Here is a 24,989-nt window from a genome sequence, read left to right as displayed (position 1 = left end):
ACAGTATCTCCCCATTGCAATACACCTAATAAATCACTTCTACCATTTTCTGCAAGCAAAAAGTTTCCTCAGCTTGTTCAAATGCTCAATCGATGGCATTATCAAGGTCAAGGTTTAGGACCACAAGAGCAAGGAATCAGAGAGCCTATTATTGCACAAAAAAATCTAGGATTTCATGGTCTTGGATATGTATCCAAAGGCTCACCATCTAAAGGTGTTGGTACACCACACCCCCAAACCAAGCCTATCTCCAAGCCCACCATGTCAGCCTCCCATCACTCCTTCAATAAATCTTATGTCATCCCCCCTCCACCATCTTTGAAACCCAAAACAACCTACCATATCCCCCCTTCATCCGCTAAATCCATTTTGGGTCCCTATGTCCCAAAATCTACCATCCTCCATCCTCCTATCAACAATCATAAAAATCCTATTCCATCCATTTCTATGCAAGATCAACAAAGGCACATATCAGGGCACATCATCCATCATCATCCAAGTGAGAGGATAAGTATGACTTAGGATAGAACAAACTCTTGTATTGTCAACAACTTATAACAAACTCCTAGGCTACAACTAATAAATAAAATAGATTTACCTAAGTAAGCTTAAGTAAATAGAATAAATAATAAATAATTAATTATTTACTCTAACACCAATGAGAGGCAAATAGTTCTTGCACTTTACATCAATGGATAAAGGAGATAAGGAAAAATGTCATACAATTCAAAGACAAAGGAAATTTATAGTGAAATTGTAGAGCAATATCAGAGAAGTCAGAGAAGAGTCGACCAAAACAAAATCTACAAAAATTGCCTTTATAGTTCAAGCATAACTAAGATATTTTCTAATTGAAGTTACTCCACAACCACTACCATTAAGTCTTGATAAGGATCTATAGAAAATTTGATCTAGGTACAGATTCAAATACAATGAAACCTGATATTTGTTGAAACAAGGCCTAACAAAAACAACGCCATTAACCATTCTGACCAAGTAGGTGGATGATTTGGGGTGGTGGAGTATTTTCTTTCTATTTACTAGGTTTATAATTCACTTGGAAGTGGTTGGAATCGATCATGAAGATTGGATCGTGCAAGCAAACTCGATCCCCTCCATTTCTAGCTTGTGAATTAGCAAAGTCAACAAGTCAACCAAACCTTGACACCAAGATGAGCTACATGGGCCAATAGTTTTGCTTCATTTTTCCACCTCACAAGGTCTTCTCAAGTTTCACCTCATCTTCATAACTAACTGTGCTACCTCCTCAAAACCTTGACCATGATGGTCTCATAATTGCCAGCCTTCACTACCAACACTAACTTCAGTGTTACCTCCTCAAGTCGGTAAGGACACATGTCCTTTAGGCACTTCCTCACAATGTTTAACTTCCTCACATCTTCATATTATAGGAAAGCCCCAATTTTTCATCTCTGTAGGATCAATGATCATGAAAGAGCCTCCATTATACTATGCTTGCCCACTAAAATTTTTGGGCCCATGAACCACTCACCACAACCTGGCATCCAACTGAGTAACCTGGCACCACCTTGGTATCACCCTGCGGCATATGGAGGAAACCCAACCCCACAAGGACATGTGGCAGTGAGGCACTTTCTTGAATTCCTTAACATCCCTACATCTTCATATTATGGGCAAGCACTAGCCCTCGATCTCATTGCATTGGATGGTGTTCATAACACATGCCCTCTAAACCTGTGTGAATATCCTCTATGACATCACTAGGACATGTGTCACCAGGGTGCTTGCCCACATTGTCAAAAAGTCTAAAATAAATCAAAATGTGGGAAAGTGGGTACCAATCAAACTGCCAGCTCACCAGTAGCTTGCCAACCTTGCAGCCCATAGAAGAGATGGACCCACCTGCCACACATCATAAAGGGGCTTCCCCACATTGTTTAAAGGTAGTGCATCTTGAGAATGCGGGAAAGCACCCACCATGGATCACCAAAGATCTGACAACGCAAAAAGTTGCGAGCTAGTGGAAAAAAAAAAATGAAATACCATAAGTTTAATCATTTTATTTTTTTATATTTCCATACCATTTAAATAATACTTAAATATGGAAGATGACCGTTCAGAGGGCTCAAGTGTTTGAATTCAAACTTTGGCAAGAGGAAAAAATAGGTAACAGTATCACTTTTCAAGTCACTGAGGAAGTTATCGCCATGGCGACTGGCCTCTCCATGAAGGGGAAAGAATGGAGAAAGGTTACCAAAATTACCGATGAGGCCAGCATGAATAGCTTCTTCGCAAAGGATGAGGAGCCGATTTGTTACAAAGGAGGGTTCAAAAAAGACAAGTTACCTATCCCCTAGGATGATGTGTGTCTGTTCCTTATGATGTATTTGACACTAGAGGGTAGGTTTGGTGTATGCTATTACCATTTCCCTCTGTTGAACCATTTTAGAAATAGGGATTTCATTTCTATTCCTTTTTTTCTATTGCATTCTCTTGAGGACATGGTTATTGATGTTAGGGGAAAAAGAAGTAAAGGTTTAAATTTCACCATAATTCATCAAGGCTTAATCTTTCACCTTGATCAGTTTCACCTCACCTTGTGCCCTCCTAGAGAGGTGGTTTTGGAAAACCCATGCCATGGTTAGAAGTCCCCCCCCAAACTCAAGTATGGGGACAAAAATTCATATCCCCATGCCATCCCCTAGTAAGGAAAATAAGAAAAAGAAAAAACTTGATATAGTCATGGAACAAAAGGGAAACAAGAAGATAAAAATTGAAAAATTGGTGGACATTTTTGGAGAGGATTTGGGGGAGGAAATTGTGGGTAAAGCTAGGAGAAGATCTGGTAGGCTTGCTCAGACCCAGGCTAGGAGAAAATAGAAGTCCATTAGATACCCAGTTAAGAAGGTTGAGGAAGATAGTTCTAGAAATAATAGTGATAGAAGGGAGGAGGAAGATATTTCCAAATCAAAGAAGGATGATGGTAATGAGTAGGGGGAGAATTTTTTTAACTTTGGGGATGATTTGGTGGATGATACTCAGATCTAGGAATCTATTGGAAAAGTGGTGAAAATTGAGACCACCCATGTGTCTGCCAACTTCTCCCTCAAACCCATTACCTTTTGTGAGGAGAACAACAAGAGGGATAATTATCCCATAACCATTTCATCCCCTATTAAGGATAATTTAAAGGTTTCCTCTAACCCATGAGTTTTGTAGGATAAATTATAGGTGCAAAAAATGAAGGAGGAAGCTACAAAGGGTGAAGCGGCACCTAAGGATGGGACTGAGATGATGGAAGAGCGATACATGTACTTGGAAAAAAGGGTTAAAGCTTTGGAGGATGGGTTCTTTACCTTCTCCAAATTTTGCCTTAAAGTTACCCATGTTGCTGCCATTACCCTTCAATTGCTGGCACGTGAAATGGAGGATGCAAGCTTGGATATGGAGGACCATAAGTTGGTCTTCAAGTTCCTTGCCAATGACTAGGACCAGATCCTACTACATGCAAAGGGGAAAGGTAAAAATGAAGACTAATTTTTTTTATGTTTTTATCAATTACTAGGACCTTTGGATCCAAGACTCTTAATGCCTTATTGGAAGTGTTGGTTTTGCTAGTTTTCAACTATAATTACGACTTGGGTTGGCCTAGTTGCCATTTTGGTTTTTGTGGAACTTTTGTAGTTAGTTTATTTCCTTTATGGTGTTAGCTTAGCTACTAGTCTATGATTGTTTCTGCAGACTTTTGGAACCTTTCTTAGTTTTTCTTTTGTCTGCTGGTGTTTCTAGCTAGTAATGTGCTAGTTACCAGCTTTTTGATTGTATATGGGATGACCCCCTTGTTTTTGGTTACTTTTAATTTAAAAAACAAATTTTGATTTTTCTAAATATCCTTTCAATCCAATCTACCATAAGATAAACATAATTATCTAGTAGAGCTAATGCATGGTAGGATTATGTTCCAAATTCATGTTTTCTTTTTGATATCAGTTTATTTCCTTTATGGTGTTAGCTTAGCTACTAGTCTATGGTTGTTTCTGTAGACTTTTGGAACCTTTCTTAGTTTTTCTTTTGTCTGCTGGTGTTTCTAGCTAGTAATGTGCTAGTTACCAGCTTTTTGATTATATATGGGCCGACCCCCTTGTTTTTGGTTACTTTTAATTTAAAAAACAAATTTTGATTTTTCTAAATATCCTTTCAATCCAATCTACCATAAGATAAACATAATTATCTAGTAGAGCTAATGCATGGTAGGATTATGTTCCAAATTCATGTTTTCTTTTTGATATCAGTGGTTAATAGGGAAATTATACAACTTGAAATAAGATGAAGATCCTAGTGAAGTACTCAACTAATAGACTCCTCAAGGCCCTCAAGATCATTTCCAACAATTCAATTTATGAGCTTTATCTTTCCAACTCTAAGACTAGCGTTCAATCAAAAATTATGTTTTCTAACCCTAATATATCTATTGAGTTCTAAAAGGATTACATTGTCAACCCTAAATTTGTAGAGGATGACATATAGTTCCATTTCTCAAAATAAGGGGACTTTTTCCTAACTAGACAAACACAAGAATTGGAGCTTGAAGAAGGTGAGATCCCTAGCCATGAGACCTCATACCAACATTTTCCCTTCCATGATCCTACAAAATTCCTCATTGATTATGAGATCTAGCCAAATACTACTTTGAACCATACTCGAAACCTTAGCCAACATTTGTCTCTTATTGACTCTCCTCTACCATTACCTATTGTAACCCCAAAAGAGAAAGTTATTGAGAAATCTAGTCTACAGATCCCATGTACAACCATCCATTTTCTAAGCCTAGAAACTTTTCCCCACCCTATGACCAACTATGATTCAATTAAACCCCTCATATATTTTGACAATAACAATCATCCTACTACTTTGTACCTGCATCAATCTAAAATAGATATAGAAAAGACTAAGTATGAATGGGAAAAAGAAAAAGATATAAAATGAAATATAGAACAATAATATTGAGGAATGGTAGATTATAAAGGAAGAAGGAAATAAGGCCTCTCAGATTCCCAATAAATAATTTATATCTAAAGAGGAAGGTACTAAGTATAGAATAGAGGAGGTGCCTGTCGAACAATCACCACCAAAATCTTAGAACATAAAATATGCGTCTGCCAAGGAACATAAAGAAAACAAAAACAACAACAAAGTTATAGATAAGAAATTTAAAGAGGGAATAGAATCACATTCAAACACACTGATTAGACTAGGTCCTAATATGATCAATGAAAATTTATTATGTTTCAGTGATCAAGGGAACAAGCTAGATCCTCAAACAACATTTAAGAATAACCTATGAACTCAAATTTAATCTAGTCTCAATGTCCCCTTTGGATATTGTAATCATAGATGAAGAATATTTCTTTGATGATTTTGATCCCAAATCTAAAGATGAAGACATTAAAGCAGTGATAAAGGAGAAAAGATGGTTAATAGAAAGAATCTTGGAAATAGATATTTTAGAATCAGAAGAAGATTAGCATTACCCTAGAAATCTATAAATAAGTTATTAATAAATTTTATATGATGTCCAAACTCCTGATAATATAGACTTGATACTACAAAGTGCATATGCACCAAGATGGTGGAAAAAGGTGGACACCATGAAAAAAAATTCAAAACTACACATAACATGATTGTGTTATGTATAATTTTCATCAAATTTTAAATAGAGCCTGGCTTATTAATAAGCCAAGAAAATTATGTTAAATTTTTTATCTTAGCCATAGCATGATCGTATTATGCTTAATGAAATGTATGCAAGCATTATGAAGAACTACAAGGGTTATATCTAGTTCTCCATAACCCCACCAAGTTATGAAGAACCAAAAGAAGAGAGAGAGAGAGAGAGAGAGAGAGAGAGAGAGAGAGAGAGAGAGAGAGAGAGATTTCACATTGATCTATGGATAATTCCACAATACTTGTCACTTCTCAATCTATTTTTTTTCTGAGTGCATGTGCACTAAAGACCACTTATTATTACTCGAGCTACTAGTTGTAATAGCCCAAAATTGGGACATTGCCATATTAACCAATTTTGGTTTATTCAATCAATCCTAAGTCTATTTTACTAGGAAATTTTAATTCTAATAATCACTAGATGACCTAGGTGTCAAATGCAGAAAACCCTAATCGGCATTAATCACAATACTTATTTAATTCCTAAATATCAACTCAAATTAGCTATAATAAACCTATTGATTTAATTTAATTATAAGTGTTCATACTTTAATTAAATTAAAATTACCTCTTTAGCTAATGTACAAAGGAATTAAATACATTTGATTTAATAAGATATCTCCTCTTTTTAGTTATTGAATTTAATTATTCAATTAATTAAAGTTTATCCATTTATAAGGTTATATTCTATTTTATTAAATTAAATATTCTCTCCAAAATATTCTTTTCAATTCAGAAATGGAAACTTTGGGTGAACTAAAATAAGAAAATGAATTAAATCAGTTAACTCCTTTTATCACTCAAAGGCAACCAATTAGCTCCCTTTTCATGAGGAAGTTTCCATTATGACTAAGCCTCCTCTTCAATCTTGATCATCCATTCCGATTAATCTTGACCTTTGATCACCTCTTGGATTCTATTTAAGAAGCTCTCCATTCCTCATTACAGAGGTTGAAAATTGGAATTTGCGTCAAACTTATGCTGAAATATCTACTCATTTGCACTTGCATTCTTAGCTTAATATTCTTGCATATAAATTTCATAATAGTTTAATATGCATCCATTTAGCACAATATGTTTCTTCTTTTCTTAGCTTAACAATGCATTCTCATCTAGATTAATCTTTCATATCTCATATAGCTTAAAATCCTTTGTTTTAGAGGCTTGGTTGCCTACTTCTCATTTTGAGGGAAAAGGAAAAATCCTTCTAGTTAGAAGGCAATAGGTCACATTGTTGGATTTACTCAAGTGAATAATCTCATATTCATTCCAAGATAATCTTTTGGATAATGACCTTGTTGAAGTGTATGTGAAGATCTGAGGCTTGCATTCAATGTACATTTTTGGTGCCCATTGTAGGGCTAAGAAATCAATATTTTTTCCTCAATTTCTCTATTTTTTGCATTTTTATGATTTTGTCACATTCATCTGTATAGGTTTCCAGATTTTCATGCGAGAAACCTCATTTTTGCACAAAGAATTGAAGATGTCCCATTTTCCTCTACACTTCCTCACATGAAAAAGTGCATAATCATGTAGATTCTCACATGGTGCACATCATTTCTTTGCATGGGTCTGTGCATGATTTCACATGGAATTTTGCAACAATAATGCAAAATACAATTTTTTTTAGATTCCAGTTTATTATGATGTTTGACTAATAGTTTTCATTGAAGCATTTTCTTTTGGATTTCTATTTTTCTATAGCTTAACAGTGGTTTGTAGGACATTTAAAAAAAAAAAAAAAGAATTTTGACTTTTGATGTTCTCATAGGTTTTGACATTTTCTAAGCTATTCTATGGGTGTAAAAAAGAACAAATAAAGTTAAATTTTATTTTCCCATAGTTAAGCTTCCATTTGAGTAACGATATTTTATGAAGCATTTTATTTCTAATTTCTAGTTTTCAAATATCTTGATAGTGGTTTGCAAGACACATGTCAAAGAAACCTTATCAAAACACTTGAAACAAGTACTAATGGTATGATTGCAGGATGCTTTGTCAAAGCTATGCATGTCAAAGACTCATTTCAAACCCACTTAAAATGTTATGTTTTCTTTATTGCTTTCCATACATAGTATAAATAGGGCTTGTGAACCTCATAGGGTGCAAGACAAGGGAGTAGGCGAGTATGCTCTTTACCACTTGGAAGTGATGCCCAAGGGTAAATTAGAAACCTATAAGCCTCTGAGAGATAGTACCTGAGGGAGGCAAGAAAGTTAGTGGTTCTCCCAAATGAAGCCTTTAATGAAGAGATGATGATTTCCTTTTAGGGAATCAAAGTCTTGGAATAGGACAAGGTTGGATCGATAAGCTAACTTAGTGATTAACATGTCTTGTGTGTTTGGATAACGTGACAAGCTAGATGAGTATGATCTTTCCCTTGAGGGAAATCAGAAACTTGGACGCTTAGATTTGAACCACAAGTCCAAGTCAACCTTTAGCGGGCCTATTGGAGCATTCCAACCTCTAGGAACAACCCAAGTGAGCACACACCTTCACTAGAGATTCCACCTCACTCTTATAAAGAAGCTTTGTTGAGCGAAAGACTCCAAAGCCATATTAATTTCCTCTTCTTCATTCTGATATCACATATCAAGAAGAGGCTTTATAAATTGCATTGGTTGGTGTCGGCCCCAGTCTTGCTAGTCAAGTGTGTGCACTTACAGATGCTGGTGTTTGCTACTAGCCTCAAGTTTTCTTGTGAAGCCATTAGGGATTAATATGAATGGAAGCCAAGTAAAAACCTCTTAGATAGTTTCTACCCGGTTCACCTCCAAAAGAGGGCATAATCTTTTTTCAAGGAGGGGGAAGAATCTCTCCTGTAGAACTCACCATAGGCATGTACCTAGGTGTTGGAAGGTGGTATATGTGCTTGATCCCTGCCACAAGGGTGTTCATTCAACATATAGGTTATTGAGCCCTTGGAATACACCAAAAACATAGGTGCCCTTTAGTGGGGTGACATAGTTGTGTGAGGTGAATGCATGCACATAAGTTGTGGGACAAAGGTTTTTCCTTTTCAACCATTTTTTTTTTATAGGGATAAAAGTGTGTTTTTTATTGTGTCTAAAACTTTTGCAAACCTATCAAACAAATAAAAAGGTCAATAATTCCCCATCCCTCTAAGTTGCTTTGCCCTCGATTGGATTATTTAGGACTACTGCTTGCTTCCCATGCTATCTAATTTTTTTTTATCTTTTTGAAACAAAAATGTTGTTCAAAAATTTGAAAACCTTCTTGCTATCTACTTGAAATCTGTTAAACGACCAACAATCTTGTCCCAAAACGGTCAAACCATCTGTCAGAGCTATCTACACTCTAAGTATGGTTTGTTACCTACAACTGTTCACCTCTTTTTTCTCTACAAATAGTGTTAAACAATAACTTCTTTCTTAGCTAATGACTTGTGACCTATACACAAACTAGTCTTTTCTTTTGTTTATTTTGTCCTTGGTCTCTTGTGCTTATCATACTTCATGTCACAATAGTCATAATCTTTGGCTATTCTAGCCACTACTTAGACAACTTGTACCTTAGTATACAATACACTTATCTTACCTTTTTAAGACTATTGTAACGCCCCGCTCGGGAACCCAAGAGAAATAAACCTAACATGTTACAATGTTTACTGAACTTTTTTTTTTTTTTTGAAGTTTAAACAACATCAAGATAACATTAATGTGGAAGCAATATGAACATACACATCAAATACACATATGCAAATATAGATACAATTTCAATTCCTCAAGAGTTCCTTTACGTTGAGTCACATTTAATAATTTTAAGTTAATTAGTTTAAGTTTCAAGTACAATGTCTCAAGATCATAAAGAAATAACAGATACATAATCGCATAAGCAAATGTATAAGTATATCTAACACAATGAAAGTTCATCCAATAAATAACACCCACTGCACATGTCGCAGGGTATGTGAGAATAGATACAATAAATCAGAATACATGATAACATATATACATCATCTGAAAAGAAGTCTTTGAGATAAGAAATAAGAATGATAAAGGTACATCTTCTGCAATGAACATCCAACAGCTAGCAATGTAAAGGGGAACCCAAATGGTAAGAAGGCACTACCTCCTGACCGCGTGGTTACCTAGTCAGGCTTCCACTCCCACCGTGCAGGGAAGATAATGAACGATCCACATACGGCTAATCAAACATAAAACATTCCTAGGAAAGGTACCCCTAATAGCCAAAACTACCTCAAAGGTAACACATACTACTCAAGAAGATAAAATAATCCAAAGAAAGAACACTCAATCCAATACCGACACCACATAACCAAACATCATACACGAACCAAGTATAAACCAAATACCAAGATCATAAGATAAATTCAATGAAAGATAATCATCTCAAGTCAAAAGCCACATGTCAAAAGTACAACAACCATGAATCACCAATCATCATCAATGAAAGTAAATAACCATAATGAACATATCCAACAATAAATAAAACACATCCAACAATAAGTACACTACCAGAGATACACAAATCTACAGAGGAGACTCAGGCTACATACTAGGGAGTGTCATCACATGGTTGCTTGAGTTACCCTGGACTGATCTCTTAATAGACCCCGAACCCTCAAGCGTTGAGTTACCCTAGACTGGTTACTATGAACCCCGGACCCTCAACATCACACATATGGAAACTAGAAAGCCCTCTCAAGAAGACGAGGCACTCATTTCATTCCCATCCTTAGTCTATACAAGCACTAAAGGCATGGGTAGATCAAATATCTCTAACTTATCTTTTTAGTGTGTTTTCCCCCCATAAATTTTACTTACTAGATTATCACTTATAACATAACTTGCATTAGGTTACCCTGGTATTGACCACTTTGGGTCCCGGACCCCTATGCAAGCCACTCCCAAGTCACATACCTAAACAACCTCTCCTAAGCACATAAAAACACAGTTGTGTCCCATACCACAACACCCATAAAGATCAAACTTGGTTCCTTAACAGGCAACCTGATAACAAGATGGATCAAACTAAATCCAAATACACATAAATGCTCACAAAACAAATCTCATAAGTATAAACTCCAATTTGAATCACAAGAATCATCATAACATCTAGCCACATAATAGTATCCAAGAAATCTCACAAAACCTCTGGTGTACATCCTAGACTGGTCGACATCTAAACAACACCAAAATCCAAAAAGAAATATAGACAGTATATAGAAAACATCATAGTCTCACAGTTGGATTTGATTGATAATATATTGTTGAATTCATGTAAGGTTTCAATTTTCGTTTTCAATATAAGTTTCAATTTGCGTTTCAATGTATGTTCAAGTGTATACGATTCTTAGTATTACTCATACAATACACCCGTGTATTTGTTTGAATTAAGGTTTTAAATTTCCAGTTTAATACATGTTTTCAAGTAAGTAAGTTTTCCAGTTAACCTTCATAATTAACCCTTGCAATTAAACTCATTCTTGTTCATATAATAACATATCAAGACTTAGAAGTAATATTAATCATTTATTAAATTATTCGATTACTAAATAGAAATATTTCCCAATTCCATTAATAATTCAAATGGTTAAATAGTAAATATTATTAACCATATTAATTGCATTAATAAAATTAATAAACATTATTACATTTTAAAATTAATAAAAAAAAGATTAATAAACATAGCATATTTTTTTAAAAGCCCGTCGGCTGTATAAAGGACCGTCGGCCTCCTCGTAAAGGGGTTGTCGAGCAGCGTACCCTGCTGCGCAGGGTTTGCGCCAGTAGTGGTATGCTGTACCACTGCTGTCGCAGCCTGCATCAGCAGCGTACGGCGCTGGCAGGGGTTATAAAAAAAATTCTTTTTTTTAAAAAAAAAAAAAATTAATTTTTTAATTTATTTATTTATTTTATTTTATTTTTATTATTATTATTATAATTTTTCTTCTTCTTTTTTTTTTTTTTTTAACTAAGTCAAATTTCAATAATTTTGTTTATTAGAAGAACAACCCTTCTAATAAATTTAGATAAATTATTATATATGAAAATTTTAAGAATTGTATTATAATTCTATATTCTTTATTTTATAATATTTTTCTCAACGAACTTCATAACAATATTATTTTAATATATACATATTTTAATAACATTTACGATATTAATCTGATAGGAAAAATAAATTGAACCCTTCGAATTTTCAATCCTAAGATTTTCATTTCCAAAAACAAACCCCTTCCAAATTTAAATTTCTTAATTCCATTTTAGTTCAAAACCCAAATTTCAATTTAATACTAAATTTCTTTCAGAAGTAAAACAAGGTTTTCTAAATAGTTTTTCAATCCCGATTCCTAGAAGAAATCAAATCGCAAAAGATTCAGAAGAAAGGTAGCAAGATTCATTCAATAAAAATTGAGAAAGCAATTTTCAACAAGCACGAAAAAGACAAAGATCCGAAAGTGTTTCTAGAATGGTTCACAAACCCTACCTTGATCTGATGCTAATAATCTGGTGAAACCCTTGCTAATTCGAACCCTTCCAAGCTTCCAAAGATTTCTTTGCTCCCCTTTCCAAAAGTGTGTTCCCTGAAAACCTGTCCCCCTAATAATGACCCCAAAACCCTCTAATATAGAATTTAATTACCTTTACGGTTTCTGTCTCCACAACTCTAAAATAATAATTATTTTATTTAATTAATTCTTCATGCACAATTAATTCGCTTTTAATTAAAATATTATTTTATTTTTCCTTCATGCACTTTAAGTGAACTGTTAAATTACTTTATTTAACTAGCCACTTGACTTCTATTTTAATCAATTTATAACTTATAAATCTCATGCGTACTTAATGCGATTAAATATCTTTATTAATTTCACATGTTTAATCTTTTCAATTAATTTCCTTTATTTTCATCTCATGCATAAATCATGTGAACTATAATCTTTATGATAATTAAATATCTTTTCACTTTTGATTTCATTTTTTAGAAACTTAATTGATAAAATATTTATTAACTTAAATAACAATAATATTTAGCATTTATTTAAAAATGCACTCTAAATATATTATTATTAAATTAAATAAATATAATCAATCACGTTCTAAATTTAAACTTTAACTTTTATCTCCAATATTTAATTCTCTCTCATTTAATTAATTCATTCATGCACAATTAATTTCCTTTTTAAATTAAAATATTCTTTTATTATTCCTTCATGCACTTTAAGTGAATTGTTAAATTACTTTATTTAACTTTCCACTTTACTTTACTTTAATAAATTTAATAACCTTTTAAAATCTCATGCACACTTTCTTAGAATATCTTTATTAAGTTCACATGTTTTTTTAATCTTTTAAATTAATCTCTTATATTTAAAACTCATTCATGCGAACTTAAATCTTTTCCATAAATTAATATCTTTTCCTTTTTAATATATTTTGAACGTTTAATTTGATAAATATTTATTAACTTAAATAACAATAATATTTAGCATTTATTTAAAAATGAACTCTAAATATATTATTATTAAATTAAATAAATATTATCATGTTCTAAATTTAATCTTAAAACTTTTATCCTCCAATTCAATTCTTTATATTTAATTAATTTCTCAATTAATTAAATATAATTAAATATTCATAATATCATAATAATTCTCCATTAAATTAAATTATTAATTTAATCTATTAATTAGACTTAATTAATAGAAAATACATCAAAGACTCACAAAACAACATACGCATAAAATACTCACGGGTTTAAAAAGGGTAGACAGTCTGTTACGAGTCCTCCTTGCAGGACAAGTATTATAGGCTTATGGCTAGGATTGGACCTGATCATTATCTTCCCATTCTCACCATTTGAGTATTTGTAATAGGGCACGCTCATCCTGGCAATTCAGGGAAGTCGATGCCCGATACCTACATCCTGCATAAAAGATGAGCATGTACATGTATATAATATATCTAAACTAAACAGACAATGGCGGGGAGTGGTTCATCGTGTAGATCCCGACTAGCAGGTGACTACGACTCCCTCCCTTAACCACATCAGACATGTCAGACAGAAAGATAAAATAAACACGCGCACCATACACATGCAAGTATGGGGTAAGTATCGTAAAAATCATAAGTCTAATATCAAATGCGTACATATAATAATGCATCTCTATCAATACAACATAATCATCATTAAAGACATCATGTTAACATTTTAATGAAAGAAATCACATTTATTAACTAGGATCATCATTAATGTCATGTGAAATGAAATCAACTAAACAATTATAACCGATATATTTGTAATCAAAGTCATGAAATAATATCATAGTATTGTAAATCCAATATCTCTAACTAATCAATGCACAAAATCAACCTAAAGAAAATTGACAATGATAACAGAAATACGAACTAGGGGCAGACACTACAACTATGTTCTAGTGTGGACCCTATTTAATCTTTCACTTTTTTTTTTCTTGTCTATGATTGTGGCAACAAGAAGTAGAAAAGTGTTTTATCCCTTTGGCTTAGACAAGGTAGAGCTAGGAGACATAATCATGACAAAGGTCACTTTTTAGTTCACACATGGTCTATCTCTAGTCCATCTAGTGAGGAATCTTCACAATCTCCCTCACCTATGAGATCATCTCATGTTTAGAGAGTGTTCTCTATAAACTTACAAAAAACTAGGAACCCCTTGTATCAAGAGGATCTTGAAACTAGCAAAGGTCATATGTATCCAAACAATACAACTAAAATCTTATTTTGACAACCTTTTCAACTAAAACACATTGAAAATTGTCACATTCCTACAATGGCTAATCAAGAAACTAAACATGGAGAACAAAGTAGAGACCAAGATCAATATAGGAATGAATGACATAAGGAACCTCTCTTTACTGATGAGAATGAAGAAGGGGTAGAAATACTCCCTAATCATATTGGAAAATGTCATAAGGACAAAAACTTCCAAAAGGTCATGGAAATCTTGCTCAATGAAGAGAAAGAAAAATACTTTCTCAAACTTTCCCAAGAGGAAGCCAAGCTGCCTCACCACTTTAACATTAAAACTATCATTACACCTAAAGAGGAAACTGAAACTTCCAAATTGCAAAAGCAACTAAAAATCATGCAAGACTAGTTAGCTCAAATGATGCATGATAAAGAAAAACCTACAAAAAAATACACCTTAAACACTCTTTGTCCATTTCCTTTTGATAAGAGTATAGACATGCCTCCTTTTTCAAGAGGAGTGGAGTTACCTAAGTATGATGAATACTTTGGAACTACTAATCCCCAAGATCATTTGTAGGAATTTGGTGCCTTGTCTATGGAATTTATGTAAAATTAGACACATCTCATGCATCTATTCCCAAGAAGTCTAGGTGGTTAGGCTATGGAGTGGTTCTCACACTTGCCTATTGGTATCAAAACATTTGATGAAATTGCTAACTTGTTTGTCCAACATTACTCTCACAACATACAACACCCAGTTAACAGTTGAGATTTGTGCAACTATAAATAGAGATTTGGGGAACCTTTCCTCACATTCCTTTAGAGATGGAGACAATTGTACACCAAATACTCACATATAATCCTAGAAACAAAGAAACTTGACATCTTTATGGATAATCTCCTGTCTAATTTTGGTTATAGATTTCAACTTCAAGGTCCACATACCTTCAAAGACATGGTCACACAAGCTATCCAAATAGAGGAATTCATGGTAAAAAAGGGTGAGCTAACCCTTCAAAAGGACACTAAACAAGGGTCAACCTCTAATAAGGACAAGTCCAAATATGTGAACAAAAAGTGAGAAGTTGTGCATGACGGAGTTGTTGACAATATTACTCCTAAACCTACCAAGGCAATGTTTAATCTTATAGATAACTTTGAAGCATCCAAGAATGTTGAGAAACCTCCTTCTAACAATAAGGTGTCTGGAAAAAAATTGAGGAACTCATAGTCTACATGCCCTAAATGAGATTTTATACCTCTTGGTGAACCTTTAGATGTGGTTTACAAGACCTTGTTACAAAACAAACTCATTTCTCTATTGGAAAATTCTCGTACTTATGATCTGCAACCATGACCACCATGGTGGAATGAGACTTCATTTTGTGAATATCACCAAAACAAAGGTCATAGAACTAGAAATTGTATCAACTTGCATCATAAAATCCAATACCTAATTGATGATGGTGACATTGTTATGGATGGACATAACAAGAACTCAGATCACAAGGCTTTCAAGGAGCCATTCCCTCAATATGAAAAAGGAGAAAACTTGAAACCAAAACCTAACAAAAAGGTCAACTATAAGTACTCTAATGATGATGGTGAGATAGCCCACATGGTTGAACTAGTAGGTGTTGAGTATTGTCATGTTATCACATCAAGGGTAAACAAGACAAAAAAAAACTTAAGATACCATTTGTCTTAAGGGGTCCTACTTCCAACACATCTGACAATGAGTCATAACAAACTTGTGCCAATGCTGTTACACATTCTTGCACCAAGCTAGTACTCAAAGGACTTGTGCCTTCTACTCCTAAGATAGAACAACACAAAGAAAAACCTCTTGCTGGTCCATCTGGTAAAGGAACAAAACTTGTGACTACTAGCTATAGTATCCTCAATGAGTTATAATTAACAAATGCTCAAATCATGATCTTTGAACTACTTGAATTCTCACCTACTCATAGGAAGATTCTTGAAAGGGCCCTCACCGAGGTAAACATTCCTCAAGATCTTGATCTTGAGAGGTTCCAATACATGACTTCACCTTACTATATGTTCTTCTTTAAGGAGGATGCTAATTCATTGAATCATCTACATAATTGACCTCTACACATAAAGGTCATGATACACAAGAAATGTGTCTAAAGTGTTCTTATCGATAATGGAGCTGGTTTAAATATTGTCTATGCTACTCTTCTCAGGCAATTAGAATATTCTAAAGAGTGTGTTGACCCTCATCATAAGATAAATATCAAAGTGTATGATAAAGTCAAGAGAAAATATTTGGGCCTTGTTGTGTTATCTCTTTGGGTTGGTCCTGTCGAAAGGGATGTCACTTGTCAAGTCCTGCACATTCCCTTAGCTTACAATATTTAGCTACAAATACCATGGATACATGACATGCGGATTGTACCTTCCACTTATCATCAATGCATAAAGTTCCCATTTCATGGCTTTGAAGTCACCATACCAACAAGTACTAGCTATAACTATAACATGATAAAATCTCCTATAAACTTTGTATTTTCCAATAGAGAGTCTACAAATTATCATGATAACAAGTTGAAGTGAATTGAGCAATCACTCAAGCTAAAAGAAATTGGAATGGGTGAATATCACATAGAACTAGTTCTATCTTTGACATCTCTTCCTAAGTTTCCTCATCATTATGGGAGACCCTCTGAAGTAAAGAGATCGTTTGTGTTAACACCTCAAAGTAAGTATGATGGTACCTTTGTGAACATTGTTGTACCTTTCGAGAAGGAATATAAAAATAGAGCTATTGCTTCATGGATCTACAAAGAAGAAACTCCATTTGACCTCACATAATAAGCTCATGAAATTACTCCTAAAAAATATGGTCTTGGTCTTAGACTCATGAAACATTTTTCCTACAAGAAGATTGGTCCTATTGGATGCAACAAAAATGGTTTGTTGACCCCATTAAGGTGATAGTTAGAAGAAATCAAGACACATCTGATCTAGGCTTTAAGAAGATTCCCTTCCATTTAGGGATCAACAAATTTGTACTAAAACTGAAAATTCATCTAAAAATGAGTCACAAGTTGAGTTTGATAACCTTGAAGATAATGTTGATGATGAGGATCCTTATCCTTATCCCATTCCGGATGATCTTACTAAATTCTTTGTTGAACTTGATGATTTTGTACCACGTGTCAACACCATTGATGGTGATAGTGTTTCTCCTAATGATACTACTAATTCACATCATACCCAACAAGAAAAAGGAGAGTCTAGTCATGCTTTACACACTAAGTATCTTTGTAAAATTCTAGATGATGAAGGAGAGTTTGTCCCTACACTGTTGGGGAATTTTACAGTTTGTCACCATGTAGCATAGATTCTCAAGAACATGAATTTGACTCTCTTAATAGAAACTATAGACAAAGATATAGATCAAGTTCATGTCTTTGAAAACCTCCTTGAAGTATGTGAAGCATCTAGGATTAGGTCAGATGAGTCTTATCCAATTGGTGTCATCGAGTCTTTGATTAATGATGTCAAAACTTAGAGATATGCAAACACACTTATGGACAAAGCTACTCTAGGTCTCAAATTGCTTGTCCAAGAATTTAATGATTATACCATGAATACAATCCAACCCATCACATCTCTTTCACTCACCTATCCTGAGTTCATAGACTAGAATTCTAATGCACCTAGTGAAGTCCCTACATTCTAGAATGACTATGCTCTTGCCTGCTACTTAAACACTGTCAAACGAGTAACGTGTTCCACCATCAAACAAAGTGTCAACATGAATGAAGCTGACATCAAATATCTTAGTCATACAATAAAAAAGAAAAGGAATAAAAGGTTCAATGGTGAAAACAACATTGTGGCAATATTGAAACTTTAAAAAGTAAAAATAAAAGACATATCTAAGGGTTAAAACCTCTCTAAGGTGACCACAGATGATATATTTGATGCACTTACTAGTCATTTCTAGGAAATATCATCAGTGTTGATAGAACCAAAGCAGCCGATCAACTTGGGAACAAAGGAATAGCCTCACATGATACATCTTACATAGTCGCTATCTACAAAAGAAAAAGAGGAATTCGTTGCTTTCTTCCAAGAGAATAAGATAAACTTTGCATGGACTTACTCAAACATGTGAGGATTAGATCCTAATCTCATTATGCATCACTTGTTTATTGCACTAGGAGTTAAACCAGTCAAACATAAACTTAGGAAAATGCATCCTCATGTTGCATTTCTTGTCAAAGTTGAACTGGAAAAGCTTTTGAAAGCTGGTTTCATCCATGCCATTGATTACGCTGAATGGATATCAAACATTGTTCTAGTCTCCAAGCATGACAAATCTATTAGAGTCTGTATAGATTTCTGAGATCTAAACTTAGCATGTCTGAAGGATGGTTTTCCACTACCTAACATTTATATGATAGTGGATATGATAGTGGGATATGAGATGTACTCACTCATGGATGGATTTTCTGGTTATAATCAGATCAAAATTGTGCCAAAAGATCAGGAAAAGACTGCTTTCACTTGTGCATGGGGAACTTTATGTTGGAATGTGATGCCATTTGGCTTGGAAAATGCTGGTGCTATATATCAGAGGGTAGTTGCTACAAATTTTCATGAAATGATGCACAAAATAATGGAGGACAATATTGATGATACCCTAGTTAAGAGCACAAAATGCAATACTCACCTTAAAGATTTGGGACCTATCCTAGATCACATGGAGGAATTTAGTTTGAGACTTAACCCCAAGAAATGTGCATTTGGGGTAACATCTAGGAAATTACTTGGTTACATTATATCTACAAAAGGAATTGAGGTTGATCTAGAGAAAGTTCAAGTGATCATGGATATGTCTCCACCTCGTAATATCAGTCAGATAAGGGGCTTACAAGGAAGACTTCAATCCATTCATAGATTCATCTCATAGCTAGCAAATAGGTCACCACCTTTTACCAAAACTCTGCATAAAGGTGTGAAATATAACTAGAGCCAAGATTGCAAACATAGTTTAACATTGATAAAGAAATACCTTTCTCATCCATCAATCTTTATGCGTTCTATTCATAGCAAGCCTCTTATTTTTGTACATTTCAGCAATAGAATCATCTTTGGGTATCTTGCTAGCACAAGAAGACAATAATAACAAGGAAAGAGCTATCTACTATCTGAGTCACACAAATATTTCTTATGAAATGAATTATAGTATCATTGAGAAGGTTTTCTTGGTAGTTGTCTTTGATTCTTAAAGGTTAAGACACTACATGCTTGCTCATACTATGCAATTGGTTGCTAAAAATGATCCACTAAAGTACTTACTCAGCAAAGTAGCTCTAACAAGGAGGCTAGCTAAGTGGATCATGATCTTAAGCAAGTTTGATATTTAGTATTTTGAATGGAAGGCTATCAAAGGACAAGCAATTGTTGATCAGATAGTAGAGGCATCAATGCAGAGTCTTCTTCTACTACACATTGACTTTCCTAACGAATCAATTCTACCGCTTACACACCGAACTTGGGCGATGTTCTTTGATAGTTCTTTCACACAATAGGGATCCAGTGCTGGGCTACTATTCATAACACCTTAGAAGTATTTACTACTTAAAGCATACAAGCATTTGTTTCCTTGTACAAACAACATTGTAGAATATGAATCTCTCATTAATGGCATGAAGATGGTAATTGAATGGAGAGTAGATCAATTGAACATCTTTGGTGATTCACATCTCATAATCAATCAAGTCAATGACATATTATAGACAAAGGATGAAAAATTGATTCCTTATAAATGCATGGTGGACGACATGAAGAAATACTTTCCTTATATCACTTTTCAACAAATTCCTTAGGTAGACAACAAAGTGGTTGATACTATGGCTACTCTTGCTTCCTTGTTATAGATGCCAGAAAATTATCTCTAACACGAGTTCCTGGTGGAAATGTTACTCTACCCTGCATATGAATCTCCCAAATCTAGGATGATTTTTTCCATTGTAGGACATGACTCATCTTGCTACCACCACATATACTCTTATTTCCGTGACCAAACCATTTCGAACAATCTAACCCAAAATGAAAGACATCATCTTATTTGTAATGCTCCACGTTATGTTATTATTGTTGACAACTTGTTTAGGAAAGGTCTCAACAGAACACTCCTTAGGTGTCTAAAACCCAATGAGTCCAAACACACATTAATAGATGTACACAAGGGCATTTGTGGATCTCACTCTAATGGCTTGACACTAGCTCATAAACTTATTAGGGCTGGTTACTATTGGCCAAATATGGAGCAAGACGCAATCACATATGCTAAGTCTTGCAAACACTTCCAACTCCATGGGAATCTAATTCATGCTCCAGTTAGGGAGCTACTTCCATCTATCATGTTGTGGCCATTCCAACAATGGGCATTTGATCTTGTGGGTCATATTCACCCGTTGTCTTCAAATGGACACAAGTTCATTATTTTAGCTAGAGACTACTTCACTAAGTGGGTAGAGGAAATACCTCTCTCTATAGAAAATGGAAAAAATATAGCTCTATTTATCATGAATTATATCATATGTAGGTATGGTGTACCTTCCTCCATTATTACTAACAATGGAGGATAGTTTAAGAACAAGGATCTTAAGGAGTTATGCAAAAATTTTAGAATTACGCAACACTGGTCTTCTATCTATTATCCTCAGGGTAATGGTCAAGCAGAGGCATCCAACAAGGTGATCCTTAAGATCTTGCATTGCATAGTTAAAAAATCTAGAAGGGACTAGAATCTTTAGATTAATCTAGCTTTATGGGCTTACAGAATGAGTATTAGAACTCAAATGGGTACAACACCCTTTGCTTTAGTATATGGAGTGGATGGTGTGCTTCCCATTGAGGTTGAGATTCCTACTTTGATAATCTCTATGAAGGGCCCCATTACTGACGATGACTATAGAATATCTTAGCTTCAAGAGCTAGTATTGTTAGATGAACGTCGGCAAGTGATGTGTGATCATCTTTGAGCTTATCAACAGTGTATGTCTAGAAGTTACAATACAAAAGTTAAGCCACACAACTTCCAACTAGGTGATCTTATTCTTAGAGAAAACCCTAAGAATCAGCAACAAAGGGTACAAAAGGGGAAGTTCAAACCCAATTGGCTTGGTCCCTACATAGTCACTGCAGTGTTTAGATTTGGTGCTTACCAACTTTCTATAGTGGAGGGAGAGATGCTTAAGGAGCCCATCAAAACTCTTCACCTAAAGTGGTTCTATAGCTGATTTGGTTTTAAAAGCTCTTTATATATCTCTAAATGTCTTGGAAAAAATCTAAACATTGCAAAAAGTCCTTAAAAAAATCATTACCTTGGTGAAAACCTAGAAATAGGCACCTTGGTAATATAAAAAAAATTTGAAAAAATAAAAAATTTGAAAAAATCAAAAAGAGAAAAATTCAAAAAAAAATTGAAAAACAAAAAAAGTGTCATTAATGGAAACTTGGAAACATACATCATGGTAGCAAAAGTGGAATTTCTGCCAAGAAGGTGAAAACCTGGTAAATAGGCACTTCTCATTCCCAATGCTATATTGTAGAATGCATCTTCAGGCTCATATACAGTTTCTTTCCTACTTTAGTTTTTTGCTTTCACTCATGTATCCATGGATTGGATCTTGTCATAACTTGGGGGCGACACCCTATAGTTTCATAGGAATCTCTCATGACTGTCACTTGTTATTCTAATTGCATCTACCTATTGTCACTTTTTGAGATTGCTCTCATGGAAGATCTCTCTCACATTAGTCACCAATTGTTCTAACTACATTTTCCTACTATGGCTAGTGTCACTTTTTGAGATTCCTCTCATGGAAGATCTTTCTCACATCAATCACCAATTGTTCTAACTATGTTTTCCTACTATCGCTCATGTCACTTTTGAGATTCCTTTCATGGAAGATCTCTCTCGCATTAGTCAGCAGATGTTCTAACTGTGTCTACCTACTATCTCTCATGTCACTTTTGATATTCCTCTCATGGAAGATCTCTCTCATGTCAATCACTAGTTGTTCTAACTGTGTCTTCCTACTATCACTTCTGTCATGTTTTGGGATTCCTCTCATGGAAAATCTCTCTTGCATCAATCACCAGTTTTTCTAACTATGTCTATCTACTGTTGCTCAGTTCCTACCAAGGTTCTACATATTGTAGATTCCTCTTTGACTTCAATCACTAGTTGTTCTAACTATGTTTTTCTACTATTTTCACCCCACTAAAGAGATTTCTTTCAAACATTTTTTGAACATTGAAACTTGACATCAATCCCATAACACAAAAATTGAACTCAAAAAGATGAATTTATTTGGAATATGCTGAGCTTTTCTTTGTTTGTTTTTCTTCTTTCTTTATCATGTCTCTTTGAGCAACTCAATGATGTCACTTTCAACTAGAGAAGCAAGGACTAAGGTCATGATCTTTTCTTTACTTTCTATTTGTGGTTTAGTTCTAATGATCTGAAGTAGCCATATAAAGAGGGGTGTCCATTGTAAGAGCCTTCATCTCATATTGGATGGCTGTGTGTACCTCGACTCCTTTTATATGGATAAATTAGTGAGGTTGGTTCTTCTCCTTGCTTGTTTGAGTGAATTCTCTATGCTATAGTAAATATTGATACTCATCCTGCTAAGTGAACGTACGGGTCACTACTAGTATACTTAGCACACTTCTATCTTAGGTTATGAATGCAAGGGTCATTGTGGACTAAATACTTATTGATTTCTTAGCATAATAAGGATCTCTCATATGTCTAGTGTGTCTACATGCAAGAAACATTCTAGTCATCCTAGTATTTATGCTTTGATGCTTATGTTAACTTGCTACATTAAAAGGGACAAATTTTCTAGTCATTTTGGCTTCTTGTGCCTCAAATGCTTACATTTAATCCTAACAAAATGTCATGTCCCCTTTTCAAATAATTAAAAAATAATAATCTTTGCTAAGGCAGGCAAGTCCAAGAAAGTGAAGTTTCGAAAAAAGGGGGGTTAATCTTTGGAAACCATTGGACTAATAAATGAAAATTATTATTAAAATATATTTCATTAACCTCTCTTGGACGTGAGTTATGGTTATGCCCTCTTTTAAGGGGTTTGGAGGCATTTTGGGCTCATTCCAGAACTTGATTTTGCTCATTCTTTGTTATTCTTTAGAGGCTGCCAAACCTGTGGAGAAGGAGACCCAAGAATGGGAGTTTGCAGGTTTCTAGGGAGACCCAAGAACGGGAGTTTGCAGGTTTCCAATAAGGCTAAGGATGGGAGTTTGAAGCCATTCCATGTGCATGCTCATGTAGAGTTTGCCTTTGTGCTAAACAGTGCAGATTTGTGAGTTTTTGGGTGTATTTTTTTATAAGAGTTTGGTGCTTCCAGTTGAGTATTTCATATCAGTTTGGTTTGCTGCTGTATATCAGACTTTTAAATGTTAAAATAGAGCTGAAAATATGTATTTGGATATGATTATACTTCTTTGATAGATTATTAAGTTTTTGTGGTGATTTCGGGCTATTTTGTGCTATTTTCGGGAGCCCGATGAGCATTGTTTTTGTCCTCCATTTGGGAGCTATTGTGTGCATGTTATAAATATCTGGAAATGAAATTTTATAGGCTTTTATGCTGATCAAATTTTTTTAAAAATTTCTACTTTTAGATTTATTAATAACAGGTGAAGTTGTGAAGCTTTTGGCACTATTTTCAGCATACCCGATTTGGGGTTTCTTGAGAAATTTGGTGGATCTTTGTGATATTAGTTGTTTGATCTTAAAGATCTGATTAGAGGTTGAAATATCATATAAAAGTAGAAAAGGGACATTTCGGTGGTATCAGAGCCATGATCTTGCCAGCCTGAGGGTTTGTAGAAGTTGCATGTCAGTTTTGACAACTACCCAGATCTTGCATTTCAGTTTTTAGAACTACCCAAATCTTGCATGTCATAATTTATGGTTGCATGTTGCTTCTAATCAGCTGCATGTCAAAATTTATGGTTGCATGCTACTTCTAATCATTTTCATGTTAGTTCTTGGTGAATTTGATGGTTGTAGAAGTTTGCATGTCAGTTTTGACAACTACCCAGATCTTGCATGTCAGTTTTGACAACTGCTCAGATCTTGCATGTCAGTTTTGACAACTACCCAGATCTTGCATGTCATAATTTGGTGGTTGCATGTTGCTTCTAATTAGTTGCATGTCAAAATATATGGTTGCATGCTACTTCTAATCATTTGCATGTTAGTTCTTGGTGAATTTGGTGGTTGTAGAAGTTTGCATGTCAGTTTTGACAACTACCCAGATCTTGCATGTCAGTTTTGACAGCTACCCAGATCTTGCATGTCATAATTTGGTGGTTGCATGTTGCTTCTAATCAGTTGCATGTCAAAATCTATGGTTTCATGCTACTTGGAATCATTTGCATGTTAGTTCTTGGTGTTTGAAGAAGTTATATCCTATTGGGGTTACACTCTACTTTACCCAGAATGGACAGGTATAGTATAGAGTCTCAGAGGACACGATCTTG

General features: G+C 34.5%; 1 protein-coding gene across 1 annotated transcript in view; it reads left to right on the top strand.

The window, feature by feature from the left end:
• Positions 1 to 3,222: 3,222 nt before the first annotated feature.
• The window catches only part of LOC149530544 (uncharacterized), a 66,366-nt gene continuing 44,599 nt past the window's right edge, over positions 3,223 to 24,989 (top strand). Inside the window, exon 1 of the mRNA XM_089808210.1 lies at positions 3,223 to 3,440. Coding sequence (XP_089664336.1) covers positions 3,223 to 3,440 — 218 coding nt within the window. The remainder of the gene's footprint in view (positions 3,441 to 24,989) is intronic.

The sequence above is a fragment of the Cupressus sempervirens genome, chromosome 11, assembly GCF_028749045.1.
Source record: "Cupressus sempervirens isolate cs-2001-9-10 chromosome 11, ASM2874904v1, whole genome shotgun sequence".
NCBI classification, from domain to species: Eukaryota; Viridiplantae; Streptophyta; class Pinopsida; order Cupressales; family Cupressaceae; genus Cupressus; species Cupressus sempervirens.
Note: the sequence above shows the minus strand (reverse complement) of the source record. Positions and strands in the feature narration are given on the sequence as shown.